The 21,305-nt window shown below is 38.5% G+C and overlaps 1 protein-coding gene across 2 annotated transcripts in view; it reads right to left on the bottom strand.

Moving 5' to 3' along the window:
- RELN (reelin) overlaps positions 1-21,305 on the bottom strand; it is a 519,854-nt gene that overhangs the window by 358,821 nt on the left and 139,728 nt on the right. For both annotated transcript variants that reach the window (XM_029233992.1, XM_029233993.1), the window contains exon 3: positions 5,286-5,421. In XM_029233992.1, coding sequence (XP_029089825.1) covers positions 5,286-5,421 — 136 coding nt within the window. The remainder of the gene's footprint in view (positions 1-5,285; positions 5,422-21,305) is intronic.

Raw genomic sequence — 21,305 nt, 5'->3', positions numbered from 1 at the left:
CAGCTCTTAATCTTATGGGAGTTCCCTTGTTATTTGTCGTTTGTCCCTTGCTGTTTTCAATAATTTTTCTTTGTCTTTCATTTTTGCCAACTTGATTACTATGTATCTCGGCGTGTTTCTCCTTGGGTTTAACCTGTGTGGGACTCTCTGCACTTCCTGGACGTGGGTGGCTATTTCCTTTCCCATGCTAGGGAAGTTTTCGACTATAATCTCTTCAAATATTTTCTCAGGTCCTTTTACTCTCTCTTCTCCTTCTGGGACCCCTATAATGTGAATGTTGTTGCATTTAATGTTTTCCCAGAGGTTTCTTAGGCTCTCTTCATTTCTTTTCATTCTTTTTTCTTTATTCTGTTCCCCAGCAGTGAATTCCACCATTCTGTCTTCCAGGTCACTTATCTGTTCTTCTGCCTCAGTTATTCTGCTACTGATTCTTTCTAGTGTAGTTTTCATTTCAGTTATTGTTTTGTTCATCTCTGTTTGTTCTTTAATTCTTCTAGATCTTTGTTAAACATTTCTTGCATCTGCTCGATCTTTGCCTCCATTTTTTTTCGCGAGGTCCTGGATCATCTTCACTATCATTATTCTGAATTCTTTTTCTGGAAGATTGCATATCTCCACTTCATTTAGTTGTTTTTCTGGGGTTTTATCTTCTTCCTTCATCTGGTACATAGCCCTCTGCCTTTTCATCTTGTCTATCTTTCTGTGAATGTAGTTTTTGTTCCACAGGCTGCAGGATTGTAGTTCTTCTTGCTTCTACTTTCTGCCCTCTGGTGCATGAGGCTATCTAAGAGACTTGTGCAAGTTTCCTGATGGGAGGGACTGGTGGTGGGTAGAGCTGGCTGTTGCTCTGCTGGGCAGAGCTCAGTAAAACTTTAATCCGCTTGTCTCATGATGGGTGGGGCTGGGTTCCCTCCCTGTTGGTTGTTTGGCCTGAGGTGACCCAACACTGGAGCCTACCCAGGCTCTTTGGTGGAGCTAGTGGTGGACTCTGGGGGGGCTCACACCAAGAAGTACTTCCCAGAACTTCTGCTGCCAGTGTCCTTGTCCCTTGGTGAGCCACAGCTGCCCCCCGCATCTGCAGGAGACCCTCCAACACTAGCAGGTAGGTCTGGTTCAGCCTCTTATGGGGTCACTGCTCCTTGCCCTGCATCCTGATGCACACACTACTTTGCACGTGCCCTCCAAGAGTGGAGTCTCTGTTTCCCCCAGTCTTGTTGAAGTCCTGCAATCAAATCCCGTTAGCCTTCAAAATCTGATTCTCTAGGAATTCCTCCTCCCGTTGCCGGACCCCCAGGTTGGGAAGCCTGATGTGTGACTCAGAACCTTCACACCAGCAGGTGGACTTCTGTGGTATAAGTGTTCTCCAGTTTGTTAGTCACCCACCCAGCAGTTATGGGATTTGATTTTATTGTGATAGCAACCCTCCTACTGTCTCATTGTGGCTTCTCCTTTGTCTTTGCATGTGGGGTATCTTTTTCAGTGAGTTCCAGTGTCTTCCTGTCAATGACTATTCAGCAGTTAGTTGTGATTCCAGTGTTTTCGAAAGAGGGAGTGAGAGCATGTCCTTCTACTCCGCCATCTTGAACCAACGTCCAGTTCCTTGGTTATTTATCAGCACCTTCCAATTTTGTTTTTGGTTTGGGGAGTCCCTGATTTGAGGCTGATCACCTCTGCAGACTCTGGACTTCCTGCAAAGCTGAGGACTAGATCCAGGACTCTGCATGCTCATAACAACCCTTTTCAGGAAATTATTACTAACCTTATATAATGGGTGGGAAAATTAAGTCTCAGATTCACTTGGCCCATACCATGTATTTTGAGGGCACCCCCCAAAAAATACCTACATTATTTATCAGAAGAGAATACAATTTGATATCCCAGCAACAGTGAGGCCATAAGCCATCAAATATCATTTTAAAACAGGTTAAGTGAGTAACTATATCTATTTGGACATAGGCAGTTCTGTATTGCTGGCATAGATATAATTTGTGTTCTTTCAAAAAAGTAATTCTTGTTTTAAATGAAGAAGTTATGCATGGCAAGAATTTAAATTACCCTAACAAGTGCCAACATGAGTAAGATAAAGCATGCCAAAAGAGAGAGTCAGAGCTTACTATTAAACTAAAGAAAAAGACAACACTGTACATCAGATACAGCTGGCCCTCCATATCCCCGGATTTTGCTTCCATGGTGGGTTGAATCTCTGGATGAAGAAACCACAGATACAGAGGGTCTGCTGTACCATGCCATTTCACATACAGGACTTGAGCATACATGGGAGGTCCTAGAACCAATAACCCCCACCCTCCCAGGATACAGAATTCAAAGGGCATTTTCTGTGAATTCTATGTATAATTCCTTGAACCAACTGTGGAGGAATCACGAAGAAATAAGAATTTGCCCTTATCCAATCTAATCTAATAGAAAAGGCAAGAAATTAACTCAAATAAATATAGAGTAAAATACAGCCAGCATTATAATAGAGTTACAAGCAAAATGTGACAATACACATCACTTCTGTTGCTGATGTCTTAGAAGCTTTACAGAAGATTTTTTAAGAATGCCAGCTTGGAGAGAGAGGCATGGACATATATACACTACCAAACATAAGGTAGATAGCTAGTGGGAAGCAGCCACATAGCACAGGGAGATCAGCTCGGTGCTTTGTGACTGCCTGGAGGGGTGGGATAGGGAGGGTGGGAGGGAGGGAGACGCAAGAGGGAAGAGATATGGGAACATATGTATATGTATAACTGATTCACTTTGTTATAAAGCAGAAACTAACACACCATTGTAAAGCAATTATACTCCAATAAAGATGAAAATAAATAAATAAATAAAAAGAATGCCAGCTTGAAGAAAGAATAGGAATTTAACAATTGAATTTGACAGAATAAAACGTTCTAGGCTAAGGGAAAAGCATGGCGAAAGAAGGGAAGTCATGGAATGTATAGGGAATTGTGGGAAGTACTGCCAATTTGTGCCCATCAGGAGGTGCAGGCTATGGGAGACGAGAGAAGATGATCAACAGCAAGATTTGGAAGAACCTTGAAACCAATGCCCAAGGGCTGGCCTTTAGAAGGAAGTCTTAGGATATCCAAGTTTTGAGCACTTTTGCCTTAGAAAGATTAACTGGACAACAATGTGCAAGATGGACTAGATGGGAAATAGGCTGGAGGTGAACAGACCAGTTAGGAAGCTACTGCAATCATCTTAGCAAGAGGTACTGGAAGGAAAGGGTTCAAGTGTGAAAAACTTTCTGAGGGAGAAAATGATGGGATTAAATGTAATCCACCTGGGTGGGATGAATCTCACGTTTGCAGCCTGAGTAACCCAGAGCAGTGGTCCCCAACCGTCTTGGCACCAGGGACCGGTTTCATGGAAGACACGGGGGGGTGGGGGGAGATGGTTCAGGCAGAATGCAAGTGATGGGGAGTGATGGGGAGCAGCAGAGAAAGCTTCGCTCCTCGCCCGCTGCTCACTTCCTGCTGTGCGGACTGGTTCCTAACAGGCCGCTATCAGTCTGCGGACTGCGGGGGGTTTGGGGACCCCTGACCCAGAGGATAGGCAGAGAGAGTATATAATCAGTGACGTGATATAAACCCTTGACATTCAACTGTGTATTATTAAGGGAGAAGAAAAGGTAGTGGTAAATTTTGGAGTATGCAGGTTTATGGGATTTTGTTGTCTGAATAGAAGGTTGGAATAGAACACTATTCAAGATGAATTCCAGCTCTGTTTCACCTGACTGCCCATAGAATAGCTGTTTCTGAACTGCCTTTGACCTTGTTCCATTGGCCTACTCGTCCATTCAAGAAATATTTAGTAAATGCTTACTGTGTGTGCAGAGACTGTACTAGACAACTGGGGCAAATCAGTGAACAAAATAGAAATGCATTCTTGCCTTCAAGGAACTTGCATTTCAGCAGGAACAATCACACAATAAATAACATACATAATTAAATAAATGAGGTATATCATGTGTTAGAAGTGAAAAAAGGGCTATGAGGGAAAAAAGAGACGACTAAGAAAGATGAGGAGCAGTGATTGTAAGGCAAGGGTAGGGGAACAATCTATATTGAGAGATGGCAGAAGTCACAGACTTTGAACTGTAGTTCAGAGTTTATCTAAGGATGCTGTTGGGACATTGCTCACTACATTTCCCTGTTTCCTCTTAATGAAAGCAAAGGAGAGATTCAGTAGGTTTCTATAGAGTTCTGACTTCTTACCACCATGAATCAGCTAACTGATCACATTTTCCTCTTGGCACTAGTGGCTAGAAAGCTAAAAGCTAAATCTCTAATCTGTGGTCTTCTTCTAAACCATGTATGGAGCCTCATAGCATTTTTTTGTACCTGTTTTCATCTTATTTTCTGCATATCATTTTCCTATTGCCTTGATTTCTTCACATACTTTTATCTTATTGTGTATTTTAATCAGCTAAAATCCAATTTAGATCTCCTGAGGTATAAATAAATATGCAAAAATAAACTGCTAAAATTACTTTTTTTTTTTTTACAGTTTTGGCCTCTTTTGACACCAAAATGAGAGGTTTTAATTAACATTAAATCTGTTAAAATAATACATTTAAATAGTGACTGTATATGTAACCTCATGAGAGGTATATTTGTAACCTAGCAGGACCCTATGGGGCCTTCCCAGGACAGACTACCCCATGTGCTACACCTGTCTCTTACTTGTAGAAAAACTTTAGCCTCCTAGGCCTTCCCTGAGTGCCAAAGCATAAATTTAATCAGAGAAGTAAAAAAATATGGAAACAAAGGCAAACAGCCAAGCAAGACAAAATTATAATAGTTTAGTCAAGGACCTTTAGTTCCTCCTCAAGGGCTACAGATAATATTCTGAGCCATGTCCTCTGAGCTGCTGTGTAGGTACTGAAACCCCCACCAGGTGGGTAACTGTATGCTGCCCACAAACACCTTGACCCCACACCAGCTGGAACCAGAGGTTGATAATATCGACTCCTGATTACCTCGCCATCAACCAATCAGAAGAATGTCCATGAGCTGATCACGTACCCCACAACCCTCTCCCTCACCCTGTCTTTAAAAAAACCTCTCCCTGAAAGCCACTGGGGATTTCAGGTCTTTTGAGCACTAGCTGCCTGGACTCCTTGTTTGGTGCCCTGATATAAACACTGTACTTCCCTTCACCACAAGCTGGTGTCCACAGATTGGCTTTACTGCGTGCAGGCGAGTGGACCCAAGTTTGGTTTGATAACACATTTGCCTTCTGTACCAGTCACAGACATTTTGGGTACTTACATGAAATTCACACAGCCTGTGCCAGCAGGTGGAGCAATCCAGACGAAGCTGAGGTTGGTTGTGGGCAGATGACTCACATGAGAGGCCACCACACTGCACATAAACTGGTTACCAAACTGGTGGTCAGACATGATCCCTGACAAACAGAAAGGAAGGGAAGTTGTTATAAAAACAATAAAACACAGTCCTTGTGATGGCATAATAATATTTTCTGGACATTTTTCTTTTATGTTAAGATTCAACATGCTGTTTGGCTTCCCCGTAAGTTATGCAATTTTTTATTTCCTATTGTCAGAAGGAAATGAATCGTTTAAAACATTATTGTTAAGGAGCAATCCACTAAATTATTGCTATAGTATTTGCTTCATTTTGATTTTGTTGACTGGTCTTTGCCCATCAACAAAGACCATCAGGAACACGGTATAACAAGGTTGGATTTATTGGAAGTGATTGCAGCAATGGAGACCAAATACTATTGGGAACTTGGAGGTATCTCAGTATGAGGAAGTTAGGAGGAGCTTGTTAAAATATTTGGGCTTGTGTTAGGTTATTTTAGAGAGCAGGGTGATCAAGCTGGCCCAGGAATTTCCCGATTGTAGTACTGAAAGTCCTGCATCCTGGGGACCCCCTCAGTCTTGTTGGGGAGGTTCCAGGTAAAGGTGGTTTTGCTTCTGGGAGCAAATTTATCACTGAGTATCTTAATTTTTATCTATGAGACATGAGGAATGGAGTAGGGCTAAAGATGAGATCGATAAAAAAGCAGCGGCGGTCACGTTAGCATGGAGAGGGGATATTGGTCATTTTTGTGGTTTGCACCATGTTCTTGCTTTTGTCTGTGTTCAGGCATGATTACAAGGTGATCTTGTTTTTGTCTCAAACCACAACTGTCTCAGAGCAGATCACCTATGAAACTGCTCATGTTCAACACGAGAACATCATGGCCTAGCTGAGTACCAAGTCAGCTCGCAGCTGAGCTATCAGGAGATGCTTTTTTTCTTTTTTAGTAAGGTGATTCTCTTATGTTTACCTCAGATATAAAATATTAATAGATAACTCAACACTAAGAAAATGAATAACTTGATTTTTGTAAATAGGCAAAAGATCTCACCAAAAAAGATATATAGATGGCAAATAAGCATACAAAAAGATGTTCAACATCATATGTCATTAGAGAATTGCAAATTAAAACAATGAAATGCCTCTACACACCTAATATTCAACCAAAGTCCAAAACACTGACAATTCCAAACACTGGTAAGGATGTGGAACTACAGTAACTTATTCATTGCTGGTGAGAATGCAAAATGGTATAGCCATTTTGGAAGACAGTTTGGTGTTTTTTTACAAAAATAAACATACTCTTATCACATAATCCAGAAATCACACTCCTTGGTATTCACTCAAATAAACTGAAAATTTATCTCCACTCAAAACCCTGCATATGGATGTATATAGCCGTTTTATTCATAACTGTGAAAACTTGGAAACAACCAAGATATCCTTTATTAAGTGAATGGATAAACTGGTACATCCAAACAATAGAATATTTTTCAGAGTTAAAAGGAAATGAGCTATGAAGCCATGAAAAGACATGAATAAATAAGTGTATAGTACTAAATGAAAGAAGCCAATATGAAAGAACTACATGCTGTATGATTCCAACTATGTGACATTCTAGAAAAGGTAAAATTATGGAGACAGTGGTTGCCGGGGTTAGGAGGGAAGGAGGGAGGTATGAATACGCAGAGCACAGAGGATTTGTAGGTCAGTGAAACTATTCTTTATAATATTGCAGTGGTGAATACACAACACCAAGAATGAAACCTAATGTAAACTATGGACTCTGAGTGACAATGACGTGTCAGTGTAGGTTCATTTGCTGTAACAAAGATATCACTATGGTGCAGGATGCCTGGGAGGTTTGCTGTGGCCTAAAACTGCTCTAAAAATAAAGTTTATTAATAAAAAAAAACATTGCCAGGAGTGGGCAGTTAAATAAAAAATTAATTTGTTGGCTTTGTGAACTTGGGCAAATGGCTTACTCTCTCTGAGATCCAGTTTCCCTGTCTTTAAAATGAAGACACATGTCCACTCCATCCTAAAGTTATTGTGAGAATTAAATGACTCAATACATATGACAGCATCTGGTACAGTACCCCTGTATTTGGATAGGTGCCCTGCCTACATGTCATCACAGCAGTTCACACATTGCTCCATCATACCCTGGACCATCTCTCCAGGGAGTCTATGAGGGACTAGGTCTTTAATTTTTATATTTCAAGTGACTATCATAATGTCTGGCACATCACAGATACTCAAGAAATATTTTCTAAATAAATACAAGAATAATTTAACTATAAAAATAAAAGACAATGTAAATTATACACATTACATCAACTAATGAAATAGAATCTTCTAGAATAGCAAGTTGTTCAGAATAGGTCATACTGGCCAAAGAAATAGAAGAACAAGTCTATATTTTGACATATCCTAATGATGTTACTTTTCTCAAGTATGTATGTATGTATATATATATATATATGTATTTTTAAAGCTGTATCTTGAGACAAAAGGATGAAAGTCATCAAGCCAGAGAAACCACAAGGTTAGAGAGGATGACAGACTCCAGACTCCCAAGGAAATCACAGAGTGCTGAAGGAGACTCAGTAGCCGTGACTCAGGAATTGCCACTCCCCTCTGGTCGGGCATAAAGCAGGGATCCAGTGTATGGAAAATGATACATATGCAGGAGTCAGCCCGGCCACAAATGAAAGCAAAAGTTCCAGCCACAATCATGTGGGAATGGAAATGAATCAAACAAAATAACATTTCAGGGTCTCAGAGTCTTGGTAACAGAATTCATGTTCAAATATCTCCTCACTCCTCAAAGCTCCTCTTAGAAAGTGAGTCATGTCTAGACTGCATATTACTTGACAGAATTTTATAAGGTAGCTGTAGAGTTGCAATTGCCTCATGCCCTACCCTGGGTAAATAACCTACAGGACGACATTCTTGCAATCCAACTGTCTAGCACAGCAGTTCTCCAACTTGGCTACACAGAAGCATCACCTAAAGAGATTGAATAAATACTGGTTCCCAGACATTCCGAGTGAACCAGCAGAAGAAAAACAGTATTTACAGAATCCCTGTGTTGCATCAAACACTAGGTTAGGCCCTATGGAGGTACACAGAAGAAATATAGAACATTGTCCCTACCTTGAAATGACTTCAGCTGGGATGAGAAAACTGGAATAAGCTAACATTATAAACAGAACAACTAGAAAATAAGTAAGTGCTAACTGGGTGGTATTTGCGAAAAATACAAAAGAGGAGAGAAGAAGTGATTACTGTGGACAATTATAATAATGACAACTAATGTTTATTGAGCACTTACTATGGCCTGACACTATTCTAAGCATTTCATGAATATTTACTTGTTTAAGGCTCTTAACAATCCTATGCAGTAGGAGCTGTTATTTTCTCTATTTTACCCATGAGGAAACTAATATGATGAAGATAAATACTCGCTTACAGTTATACAGCAAGGGCAGTATAGCCTGGATTCAAACAAGCATCCTTGCTGCACAGTCAGAAATGGCACTGTAGACAACAAGGTCCTACTGTATAGGGAACTATATTCAATATCTTATAGTAAACTATAATAGAAAAAGAAAAAAATGACTTTGTTGAAGAGGGAGACTGGAATTGAGTTTTGAGGGAAAAACTAAGATTTCCCATATTTGTTTTTATGTACATGAGGCAGGAGAGTATAAGCACGAGATCGTACCCTCAGCTCTGTCACCCGCCGCTGCATGACCTTGGTCAGGTTGCTCCCTCTCAAGCTTCAGTTCCAACATCTATAAACTGCTGGTCCATGATCTCTAAGACTCCTTTCAGTGCCTTAGCTCTCTGAGTACAATTTAAATGAACAGAAGAAAGATGGGAGGACAGCTCACAAAGGCAGACATAATGAGCAGAGGTACGCATATAAAATGAGAACAAGGAGGAGAGCAGTCAGCATCAGCTTCCAGTGTTCTGTGAAACACAATTTACTGCATCTGCCACAGTGATCTCCTTAATGGCTTCTGTGTCATGAAAGACATATGCCATCTAGTATATGTGATTTGAAACCTATTCTTGGATAACTTTAATTTGAATTTGATAATGAATTTAAATTTACGATGGTGCTTTCCCTTGCTGCATGCTGGATAATAGGATATATGTATTGAGTTTTAATATTACTTGAAAAAGGGAAAATCAGATCTATGATAAAAGAATTTAATTACACTGTGTATCTCAGGGAGATATATACATGTAAAATATATATGTGTGTAGTGTAGCTATAATAAAGATTTTATTGTCATTGTTGTGGCTATGTACAAAAATTTTTTTCTGTGGAATTTCTTCCCCCGAAAAAGAAGTTATTATTTTCCAAGAGAACTGGACTATGAGAGAAAGAAAGCACTTCAAGAAGTATGGCTCTCTTTGTCTAACTTTGGATGAAGAAGTAAAGGGTATCCTTCAATCTGTGAGGTTCTATGAGACTGATAACTGTCCTGATAGATTTTAAAGCATTTATGTTATAGATACATTTTCCTTTTGAATATTGTGTACACACATTTGAAAAATAGGAATATTGACAATCTAACTATAATTTCTGTACCAAGAAATAACCAAGGTAACTTTTTAATATAACTCTTCCGTTGACAAAGTATGAGTGTTTTAAATTCATTAAATTCTTCAAACCATTGGATATCTAATTTAAAATTATCTAGCATCTACCTTCTTAATCAAAGTTGTGGTTAAAGGATAGGAATCTATGCCAGAGTTTCCTTTATCCACATTATACTTCTGCAAGATTAGGCTCACGATGTCTTTAATTGTTCTAAAGTTGCTTCCATGATCCCTTTTAAGACAGTGATACTCATTTCTGTGCCTTCCGGGATGTCATTTTCCTTGACAAGTCTTCAGTTATTTTAAGTTTGTGACTAAACCTTGTATGAACTCCATTTTCCCTCAGGAATACTCTTCTATGCTTTTAATGTGCATACCTTGAGTCTTCAGAACTTTAACTAGAATTTCTATGATTCCCCCATTTTGAAAATAAAATGTACACATCCTCATAAAAATGTAGGCCATTCGCTTCCAAGAAACACCCTGAAGATGTTATTACCAAAAATAACCAATGTACTAGGAAAATTACACATTCATGTTGGGTTTATTCTATATTTTATAGATTAAAGACGTGGATTACTCAAATCGGTTCAGTTTGTAATTTGCCATAGTTAGGGTTAAAGTGGGCAGAAGCATGTCCTGGTTTTTTCATGTGATTCAAGAACTAAGACATCTGTGGATGGGATATCACGAAATAAAGGGAAAGTACATTAAGATTATAGATTTTTGGTTTGTGATATATGTAACCTTCATATATAAAAATTATGAAATCTTAAACATTTTATTGTTTCAAACACTTTCAGAAAGTATGGCAGAAGATTTTGTCAGGAAGTTTATTAAATTCATTAACTTATGTCTGTATAAAAAGTGTAAGAACAGACAAATATTTAAGATGATCTCTGTTTCCTTTTATTTTCATCATTTTCTCTTTGTTTCAAAGGGATATCTAAAGGCTTGCATGAGTTAATAAAAAGTAGACTGTTCTGAAAATGTAGTCTGGAAAGTTATTGTTATATTTTAAGTGAAGAGAGAAAGTGAAATATGGAGTTCCTTTATGTCATTCTTTAATCTTTTCATTTGATTCAAATATGAATAACTGTTTACTTGCAGAATTTGACTTGTCTATTATTTGCCTTCTTTGCTAGGTCAGTGTACACAAATATTTCAACAAAGCTAAACATGATTTTATATGCTGAAAAGTAATCACCGAACTTCCTGAAAACATACTTATTGCAGCTTATCTGTGAAGTACCAGCCTGATGAAAATGGATATGAAAATAATAGCTTTCAAGTAGTGATACAAGTTAATGAAAAGTATGGGCACCCACACTCACACATATGCACTGGGTATATTTAACTTTTAAAGCATTGATTTGAAGGCATTTGGTTTCAGATTTAGGCCTAGAAGGAAAAAAGTACGAAAACCTTTTAAAAATCTTTCTGGAATTGTATGTCTATGGGTATACATTAGAAATGTATGAGGATCCATGCTATTCCCATACGTCTTGTTGGTTATACACAAAGAACTTATTCTAAGTCAACCTGACTCTTTCCTCACTCATGCAGTTACAAAGGTGAGAATTCTTGCTTTTGCCTTCCCTCTTCATCCCTCTTCCGGCACTACTGTTTATCAAATGCCCTCTCTGTGCCAGGTGTTTTCCCCATGTTATTACCTTACTACTATTATAGAGGCAATAGAGGGGAAAGGTTGAGAGCACAGACCCTGGAGGCAGTCTGCCTGGGTTCAGATCTTTGCTCCACTACCAAGGAATTGTGGAATCTGGGGCAGGTTACTGAAACACTGTTCCTCACTTTCCTCTCCAGGAAAATGGAGATGATAATAATGGGGTGGCTCTGAAGATTAGATGAATATATGCACATAGTTAGCACTATATGTGTTAGCTATTACTATCATTCCCACTTCAGAGATAAATGAGAATTATCAAGAGCCGGTGGATTTAAGTGACTTTCCAACACTTAAACAAGTGTTGATAACAGAGCTAGTGAACAGCACTGGAACACAGATCCATCTTCTATCTTACACTGTCCACTGGATTCCTCCCTCCTTGTGTCCATAAGACGCAGTACCTAAATTCTGGGACAGACCCCTGTGTCGATCCAACCTAAATCCAAATCCAGTGATGAAATGCAAACCATCTGAGAGTGAGCATGAAGAGGGCCCCTGCTCTAGGAACAAACTCAGGTGCTGTCCTCCCCCCACCCCACATTCCAACCCTCTCTCTCCAAAGATGTCAATTTCTTATCAGTTTTTGGATAACCTTTGTCCTCTTGCTAGACACATCCTTGAGTTAGGTACAGACGTGAGTGAGACATCTTTAGGTCAAAAGTGCTCCCCTAAGGGGCAAAGCCATCCAGTTACACTTAGGTCTATGTGGCCACTGAGTTTGACAGAGCAGCATCCTTGCCAAAGAGCTACGTAAAGTCTGCACTGTATTTAACTGAAGCTCTCTGATCCACTGTTTCAAAGCATATCTCTGCTGCCTTTCCTCCTAACACTGCATACTCTGCCTCCCCTCTTAAAAGTTGCTTGGTGGTAGATAATCTCTACACGTTGTCTGCCCCCAGCCTTTCCAAACTAACTGCACCATGCTGGCTATGTGTCCAGAACTATACTCCCCTCCTTTTCACTGCTGCACTTGACTGAATCTAGATTTCCCCACACTTAGTCCTCACTTCATATTGCATTCTTCTATATTCAAGTCTCATGAGCGTTGGTCTAGTAGGTGGAAACTAAGTTGCATGCCTTCACCCTAGAAAGGAAGTATGAAAATTCTATTTGGGGATGGTGGTACTAACAATATGGGAAACTGTATAGAAATGGTGGCCAATCATAGATGGCTTATGTCTACTTCAGAGGGCAATTTCAAAGTCTATAAAGTTCTGGATTTCTTGATCCAAAAATAGCTAAAATAACTGATAGTCTTAAAAGACCACAGCTTTTAGGACTATTTCCATGAGCCTCTACATTGAGTTCTTTACCCTTGACATTGAACGGGCTTTCTGTCACAGGAAAAGTACTGCTCATAGCAGTCAATCTATTTGATGGACAGGAGCAAAAGCTCCCCATACCCTTCCTGCACAGCCTAATAGATTTCCCCAAAAGTCACACAAGGAGAGAAGATGTGCCTCTGGTTTCTGACTCCAGAGGTGTAAATCTGGAATAAATGACAGAGTTCCTGCTAAAGGAGGAACATCAATGAGCCAGCATAATATTTATTATCTCAGCTAAAGTATACTACCTACCTAGTCTTGGAGTCACTCCAATCAATCATCAACTCTTTCTGATGTTACCTCAAAATTTTTTCAACTGTGTCCCCTCTTGCCTACCCTTCCCACCATGGCTTTATTTCAGACTTTCATTATCTTTTTTTGACCAGTGCCAATAGCTCCCAAACTGGTCTCTGTATTCAGTTTTGCCTCCTCAGGTTAATTCTCAGTACAGGTATCTTTCTAAGATGCAAATCTGATTTTATCATTCTACTGATTTAAATCCTTCAGTGCAATCCAAACTTGACAAAATTAGTCCTAAGTACTTCAACATGAAATTCTGTCCTCTATCTAACTGGGCTCATCTATCATGACCCTTACTCAAACTTCATACTCTACAAAACCAAACTGAATATAGTTGTATGTACTTATCTCTGGTTTTGCTCCTGTTCTTTCTGCCTAGACCAGGGGTCAGCAAACTATGACCCACTGGTCAAATCTGGACTATGGCCTGTTTTTGTACAACCACTGAACTAAGAATAGTTTTACATTCTGAAAAGCTGTAAAAAAAAAAATGAAAAATATGCAAAAGAGACCTACCGTTATAACCTGAAAAGCCTAAAATGCTAACTATCTGGTCATTTACAGAAAAAGTTTGCTGACCCTTGACCTAAAGTGCCCTTTCTTCCTCTGGCTTGGCTAGACCATTACTTTTCACTTAATACACACAAGATCATAAACCATCTCCTCCACGACATTTTCCTGTACAATTCCTTCTGTATCCAAGGTTAATGTTAGGAACATTTGCATGTTCTCATAATACCCAGAGAACCGTTCTGTTATTGAAGTACTCATTGCATTACAGAGAGTTATATGTCTTCCCAATTAGATAAGTTAGTTATATTATAAATTATTTTATCTATACAAATTTATCATACGCACATAATAAATGTTAATGGGATGAACTGTTGCTGCATAAAGGCATTGCAATTGACATCATATGGTATTACAGTAATTTAAATGATAGGAGCTCTCCGTGGTACTGGAGAGACTCTGCCTACAGCTTCTTCCCATACAATGCCCAGAACCTTTATGTTTTGTGTTTCTCAGTTACCTTCACCAGCCTCTATCATGACTTCATGACTTTTTCTGCTACTTTCTAGTCAACTTTCCATAGAACCCTAACTAACTCTTATCCAACTCTCTTCTGCTCCAGTTAACTGTACATACCTTTTTGGTCAGGGCATTTGGTGTGCACCAGATAGCCATATACTCACACACAATTTCTAGCCTCTTTGCAGTTCAAGGGCCCCTGTGAATAATTTTGACCAATGGGATATGAACAGAAGTGAAGTGTACTATTTCCTACTTGAAGCACAGAGCAGAGACTGAGTCCTCTAGCTTCCTTTATTCCCTTGCCTTGATAGCAGTGGAAGCCACACATTGTGATAGTATAGCCACAATATGGAAATACCTTAGATTGCTGAGTCCCTGCATGGAGGACCACTACCCTGAAGAGTCTTCAACTCCTATCAGACTATTGAGATAAGCTGCAACTTGGGGGTTAATTTGTTACCAAAGCAAAACTGAATTTCCCTGATTAATACATCCTTTTAATGTAACTCTTATCACACTTCATTTAATTCTATTTCCTTTATTAAATTTTAAGTTACTTGAGAAAAGTGGTTTGGTCTTACATTGATTTTGCACAGCATCAGTCAATAATTGTTTGCTAAATGAGCAGACTTAAGTCTGCTTTCGTCTTCTCCATAGTATTTCCTACTGTCAAAAAGAACAATAATCTGTTTACTTTACAGCAGTCAAAGGAAAACTGTGATGAATGTAAGCTGTGTAGCAGTAGTCAAGAGAAAGGACTCTAGAACCAAACTGCCTGGGTTCACGTCCCAGTTCTGCCATATACTAGCTATGTCCTTGTTAAATTATGTAAACCCCCTGTGCCTCAGTTTCCTTACACGTGAAATATGGAAAACAAACAATATTACCCATCTCATCAGGTTACATAGTTAACGCATGTAACGGTATAGAACAATACCTAGCCCATAATAAATACTATATAAATGTTGGCTTCTTCTACATCATTAAAACTTCTCGTTAGGGGCCCTAAATTTCTATCCATGTCCCTAGAAACTTACAGAACAAAGATATATTTTTCTGGTAAAGACATTTCATTCAGTAACTTCAGGCTTTGTTTTCTTACAGAATTAACTAATAAGTTAAAAAATATTAAATCGTACAATATAAAAAAATTACAGCTTAAACATGTAAAACATTATAATTATGGCAAGCACTTTATCTATATATATCATAGTGGCAGTTTATGTGCCACTAAGCAAAGCACCGTCTAAGAAAGCACCGTCACTTAATGAATGAATTGATGATATATATTTCATCATGTTTTCAATTCTACTGATTCCAAATCAGATAAAATAAATATCAATAAATTTTTAAAGACAGATCACAAGGAAATTGTTTTCAAATATGATGTATACTACTTTCATTTAAATTTTGTTAAAATTCATACTCCACTGAGGCAATAATTTGAATATTCTATCAGAAAAATGAGTGTTTCATATTCCTTAAGGTTAAATGACTGCAAAGTAGTCTTAGAAATTTAAAAATTCCTTTCATATTTAAAACATATTAGGAGGGGGCAGAGTCAAGATGGCAGCATGGGAAGACACAGAGTTCAGGGTCTCCTCACAACTAGGGCACCTGCTGGATGCTGGTGGGGGACCTTGATGCCCAGGGAGATGGGAGGAACCCCAAAGAGAACCGCTTGCGGGATCTTGGTTCACGAGCCGGGGGTCAGGCCAAAGCTCCTGCAGTGGGAGCTCTGAGTCTGAACCACTGGACTAACAGAGAACCTCAGACCCCAGGGAATATTCATTGGAGTGAGGTCTCCTGGAGGACCTCATCTCGGGACCAAGACCCAGCTCTACCCAACAGCCTACAAACTCCAGTGTTGGAAACCTCAGGCCAAACAACCAGTAAGACAGGAACACAATCCCACCCATCAAAAAAAAAAACAAAAAACAATGAGATGGCAAAAAAATATCTCACAAATGAAGGAGCAAGGCAAAAACCTGGAAGACAAAATAAACGAAGAGGAAATAGACAATCTGCCTGAAAAAATTCAGAGTAATGATAGTAAAGATGATCCAAAATCTCGGAAATAGAATGCAGGCACAGATTGAGAAAATACAAGAAATGTTTAACAAAGATCTAGAAGAACTAAAGAACAAATAAACAGAGATGGACAATAACTGAAATGAAAAATACACTGGAAGGAATCAGTAACAGAATAACTGAGGCAGAAGAACGGATAAGTGAGCTGGAAGACAGAATGGTGGAAATAACTGCCGAGGAGCAGAATAAAGAAAAAAGAATAAAAAGAATTGAAGACAATCTCAGAGATCTCTGGGACAACACTAAACACACCAACATTCGAATTATAGGGGTCCCAGAAGGAGAAGAGGAAAAGAAAGGGTCTGAAAAAATATTTGAAGAGATTATAGTGGAAAACTTCCCTAACAAGGGAAAGAAAAGAGTCACTCAAGTCCAGGAAGTACAGAGAGCCCCATACATGATAAACCCTAGGAGAAACACAACAAGACACATATTAATCAAACTAACAAAAATTAAATTCAAAGAAAAAATATTAAAAGCAGCAAGGCAAAAGTAAAAAAATAACATACAAAGGAATCCCCATAAGGTTATCAGCTGATTTTTCAGCACAAACTCTGCAGGCCAGAAGTGAGTGGCAGGATATACTTAAAGTGATGAAAGAGAAAAACCTACAACCAAGATTACTCTACCCAGTAAGGATCTCATTCAGATTTCATGGAGAAGTCAAAAGCTGTTCAGACAAGCAAAAGCTACAAGAATTCAGCACCACTAAACCAGGTTTACAACAAATGCTACAGAAACTTCTCTAGGCGGGAAACACAAGAGAAGAAAGAGACCCACAAAAACAAACCCAAAACAATTAAGAAAATGGTAATAGGACCATACATATCAATAATTACCTTGAATGTAAATGGATTAAATGCCCCAACCAAAAGACACAGACTGGGATGAATGGATACAAAAACAAGACCCATCTATATGCTGTCTACAAGAGACCCACTTCAGACCTAGGGACACATACAGCCTGAAAGTGGAGTGATGGAAAAAGATATTCCATGCAAATGGAAACCAAAAGAAAGCTGGAGTAGCAATACTTGTACAGATAAAATAGACTTTAAAATAAAGAATGTTACAAGAGATAAGGAAGGACACTACATAATGATCAAGAGATCAATCCAAGAAGAAGATATAACAATTATAAATGTTTATGCACTCAACATAGGAGCACCTCAATACATAAGGCAGGGCTTCCCTGGTGGCACAGTGGTTGAGAGTCCGCCTGCCGATGCAGGGGACGGGGGTTCGTGCCCCGGTCCGGGAAGATCCCACATGCCGCGGAGCGGCTGGGCCCGTGAACCATGGCCGCTGAGCCTGCGCGTCCGGAGCCTGTGCTCCGCAACGGGAGAGGCCACAGCAGTGAGAGGCCCGCGTACCGAAAAATAAAAAAAAAATAAAAATAAAAAAAAAAATTAAATACATAAGGCAAATGCTAACGACCATGAAAGAGGAAATCAACAGTAACACATAATAGTAGGGGACTTTAATGCCCCACTTACACCAGTGGACAGATCATCCAAACAGAAAATAAATAAGGAAACACAGGCTTTAAATGACACAACAGAACAGACAGATTTAATTGACATTTATAGAACATTCCACCCCAAAGTGGCAAAATACACTTTCCTCTCAAGGGCACATGGAACATTCTCCAGGACAGAGCACATCTTGGGTCACAAATCAAGCCTTGGAAAATTTAAGAAAACTGAAATTGTATCAAGCATCTTCTCTGACAACAACGCTATGAGACTGGAAATCAATTACAGGAAAAAAACTGTAAAAAACACAAATACATGGAGGCTAAACAGTGTGCTACTAAATAACCAAGAGATCACTGAAGAAATCAAAAAAATACATAGAAACAAATGACAATGAAAACACGAGGACTCAAAACCTATGGGATGCAGCAAAAGCAGTTCTAAGAGGGAAGCTTATGGCAATTCAATCTCACCTTAAGAAACAAGAAAAATCTCAAATAAACAATGTAACTATACACCTAAAGCAACTAGAGAAAGAAGAACAAAGAAAACCCAAAGTCAGTGGAATGAAAGAAATCAAAAGTTCAGAGCACAAATAAATGAAATAGAAATGAAGAAAACAATAGCAAAGATCAATAAAACTAAAAGTTGGTTCTTTGAGAAGATAAACAAAATTGATAAACCCTTAGCCAGACTCATCAAGAAAAAAAGGGAGGACACAAATCAATAAAATTATAAATGAAAAAGGAGAGATTACAACTGACGCTGCAGAAATACAAAGGGTTTTAACAGACTACTACAAGCTGGAGGAAACATACTCCCTGACTTCAAACTACACTACAAAGCTACAGTAATCAAGACAGTACGGTACTGACACAAAAACAGAAATATAGATCAATGGTACCAGTTAGAAAGAATGCAATATGGTCACCTAATTTATGACAAAGGAGGCAAGAACACAGAATGGAGAAAAGACAGCCTCTTCAATAAGTGGTGCTGGGAAAACTGGACAGCTACATGTAAAGAATGAAATTAGAACACTCCCTAACACCATACACAAAAATAAACTCCAAATGGATTAAAGACCTAAATGTAAGGTTAGACACTATAAAACTCTTAGAGGAAAACATAGGAAAAATACTCTTTGACATAAACCACAGCAAGATATTTTTTGACCCGCCTCCTAGAGTAATGAAAATAAAAACAAAAATAAACAAATGGGACCTAATGAAACATAAAAGCTTTTGCACAGCAAAGGAAACCATAAACAAGATGAAAAGACAACCCTCAGAATGGGAGAAAATATTTGCAAATGAAACAATGGAAAAAGGATTAATCTCCAAAATATACAAACAGCTCATGGAGCTCAACATCAAAAAAACAAACAACCCAGTTAAAAAATGGGCAAAAGACCTAAAGAGACATTTCACCAAAGAAGACATACAGATCGCCAAGAGGCACATGAAAAGTTGCTCAACATCACTAATTATTACAGAAATGCAAATCACAACTACAATGAGGTATCACCTCACACTGGTCAGAATGGCCATCATCAAAAAATCTACAAACAATAAATGCTGGAGAGGGTGTGGTGAAAAGGGAACCCTCCTGCACTGTTGGTGGGAATGTAAATTGATACAACCACTATGCAGAACAGTATGGAGGTTCCTTAAAAAACTAAAAATAGAACTACCATATGACCCAGCAATCCCACTACTGCACACATACCCTGAGAAAACCATAATTCAAAAAGAGTCATGTACCACAATGTTCACTGCAGTTCTATCTACAATAGCCAGGACATGGAAGCAACCTAAGTGTCCATCGACAGATAAATGGATAAAGAAGATGCGGCACATATATACAATGGAATATTACTCAGCCATAAAAAGAAACGAAACTGAGTTATTTGTAGTGAGGTGGATGGACCCAGAGTATGTCATACAGAGTGAAGTCAGAGAAAAACAAATGCCGTATGCTAACACATAGTTATGGAATCTAATAAAAAATGGTACTGATGAACATAGTGGAAAAATAGAGCAGGAATAAAGATGCAGACATAGAGAATGGACTTGAGGACACGGGGAGGGGGAGGGGGAAGCTGGGGTGAAGTGAGAGAAGCATCAACATATATACACTACCAAATGTAAAATAGATAGCTATGGGAAGCAGCAGCACAGCACAGGGAGATCAGCTCTGTGCTTTGTGATGACCTAAAGGGGTGGGATAGGGAGGGTGGGAGGGAGGATTAAGAGGGAGGGGATATGCGGATATATGTATGCATATGGCTGATTCCCTTTGTTGTACAACAGCATTGTGAAGCAATTATACTCCAGTAAAGATGTATTTAAAAATAAAACATATTAGGAAAAGAAAAAGAGACAAAACACAGCTATTTTAAAATTTATTATAATCTATTAACTCAAATTTAAGCAAAGCATATTGGTTTGACTAAAAATAATGATGCTGGGATTACTTGAATATACACTCACTTGAATGTTCACCAAAAAGGTTCTTAACAAAGCAAGTTATTGGCTAAAGGTAAATTTAAATTTTTTCTCTCCTGTAGTTTTCATTTATTTTTAATAAATCATGCCTACTTGAAGCCTTCGAAGTTTCTTCTTTACGTACAAATTATAGCATTCCAAGCTTCAGTTTGAATGATTATGTTTCCATTGTATGGCTTCTTTTAGGCTTTATGTAAAATATATAATCTTTAATGTGAACTTGTAACCATAAGTCTTATATTGCTGGTAAAGTTTACATCATTTCCAGTTTGTATTCTTTGAGAGAAAGAAATTTAATTTTAGGTTAGGAATTATCTATCTACAGTTTCTAACTGAAAAGGCAATCACCTAAACATTTTTTAAAAGAATCCATTTGTATACCTCTATTCATAGTTGGGAAGGAAATATTAGAATTTTTATATTTTAACATCAAATGTGTATGTTCTATAATATACAAAGTAGGTAAGTACAGGAGTATATGTATAGAATTTAGAAATTAAAAGTAAATAAATAGGAAAATAAATAATTATACATTCATGTTCAAAAACTTTACTAATAGAGGAGTCCAATTAAAAGAAAAATTTTGCTGTGCTTGGTTTAGAGCCTTCACTAGGTCAGGGAGGAAATTAAGAGATTTAGTGTGAATAACTGTCTCTCTTGTGACTTTCTGACATCAGGGAATCATCAGATTCTTAACTTATTCTCCTTTGGTTGGTAAGGAGATACAAATAGTGATGGGAATAAGGACAGACAAGGCTGTGATCTGAGCCCATTGCTGTATTTTTCAAGGGAATGTAAGGCGAACATGTCAGGGGAGCATACCAGAAGCCTGAAATCAGCAGAATGTGTTTCTGATTGGTCTGTTATGGAATTATGATCTACCCTGAAGATGCCAGATTTCTGCCAACAAAAGTTAAAGATTCCTTGAG

Source organism: Monodon monoceros, unplaced genomic scaffold (assembly GCF_005190385.1).
Source record: "Monodon monoceros isolate NGI ecotype Baffin Bay Population unplaced genomic scaffold, NGI_Narwhal_1 Super_Scaffold_2, whole genome shotgun sequence".
NCBI classification, from domain to species: domain Eukaryota; kingdom Metazoa; phylum Chordata; class Mammalia; order Artiodactyla; family Monodontidae; genus Monodon; species Monodon monoceros.
This window is presented reverse-complemented; position numbering and strand designations above follow the sequence as displayed.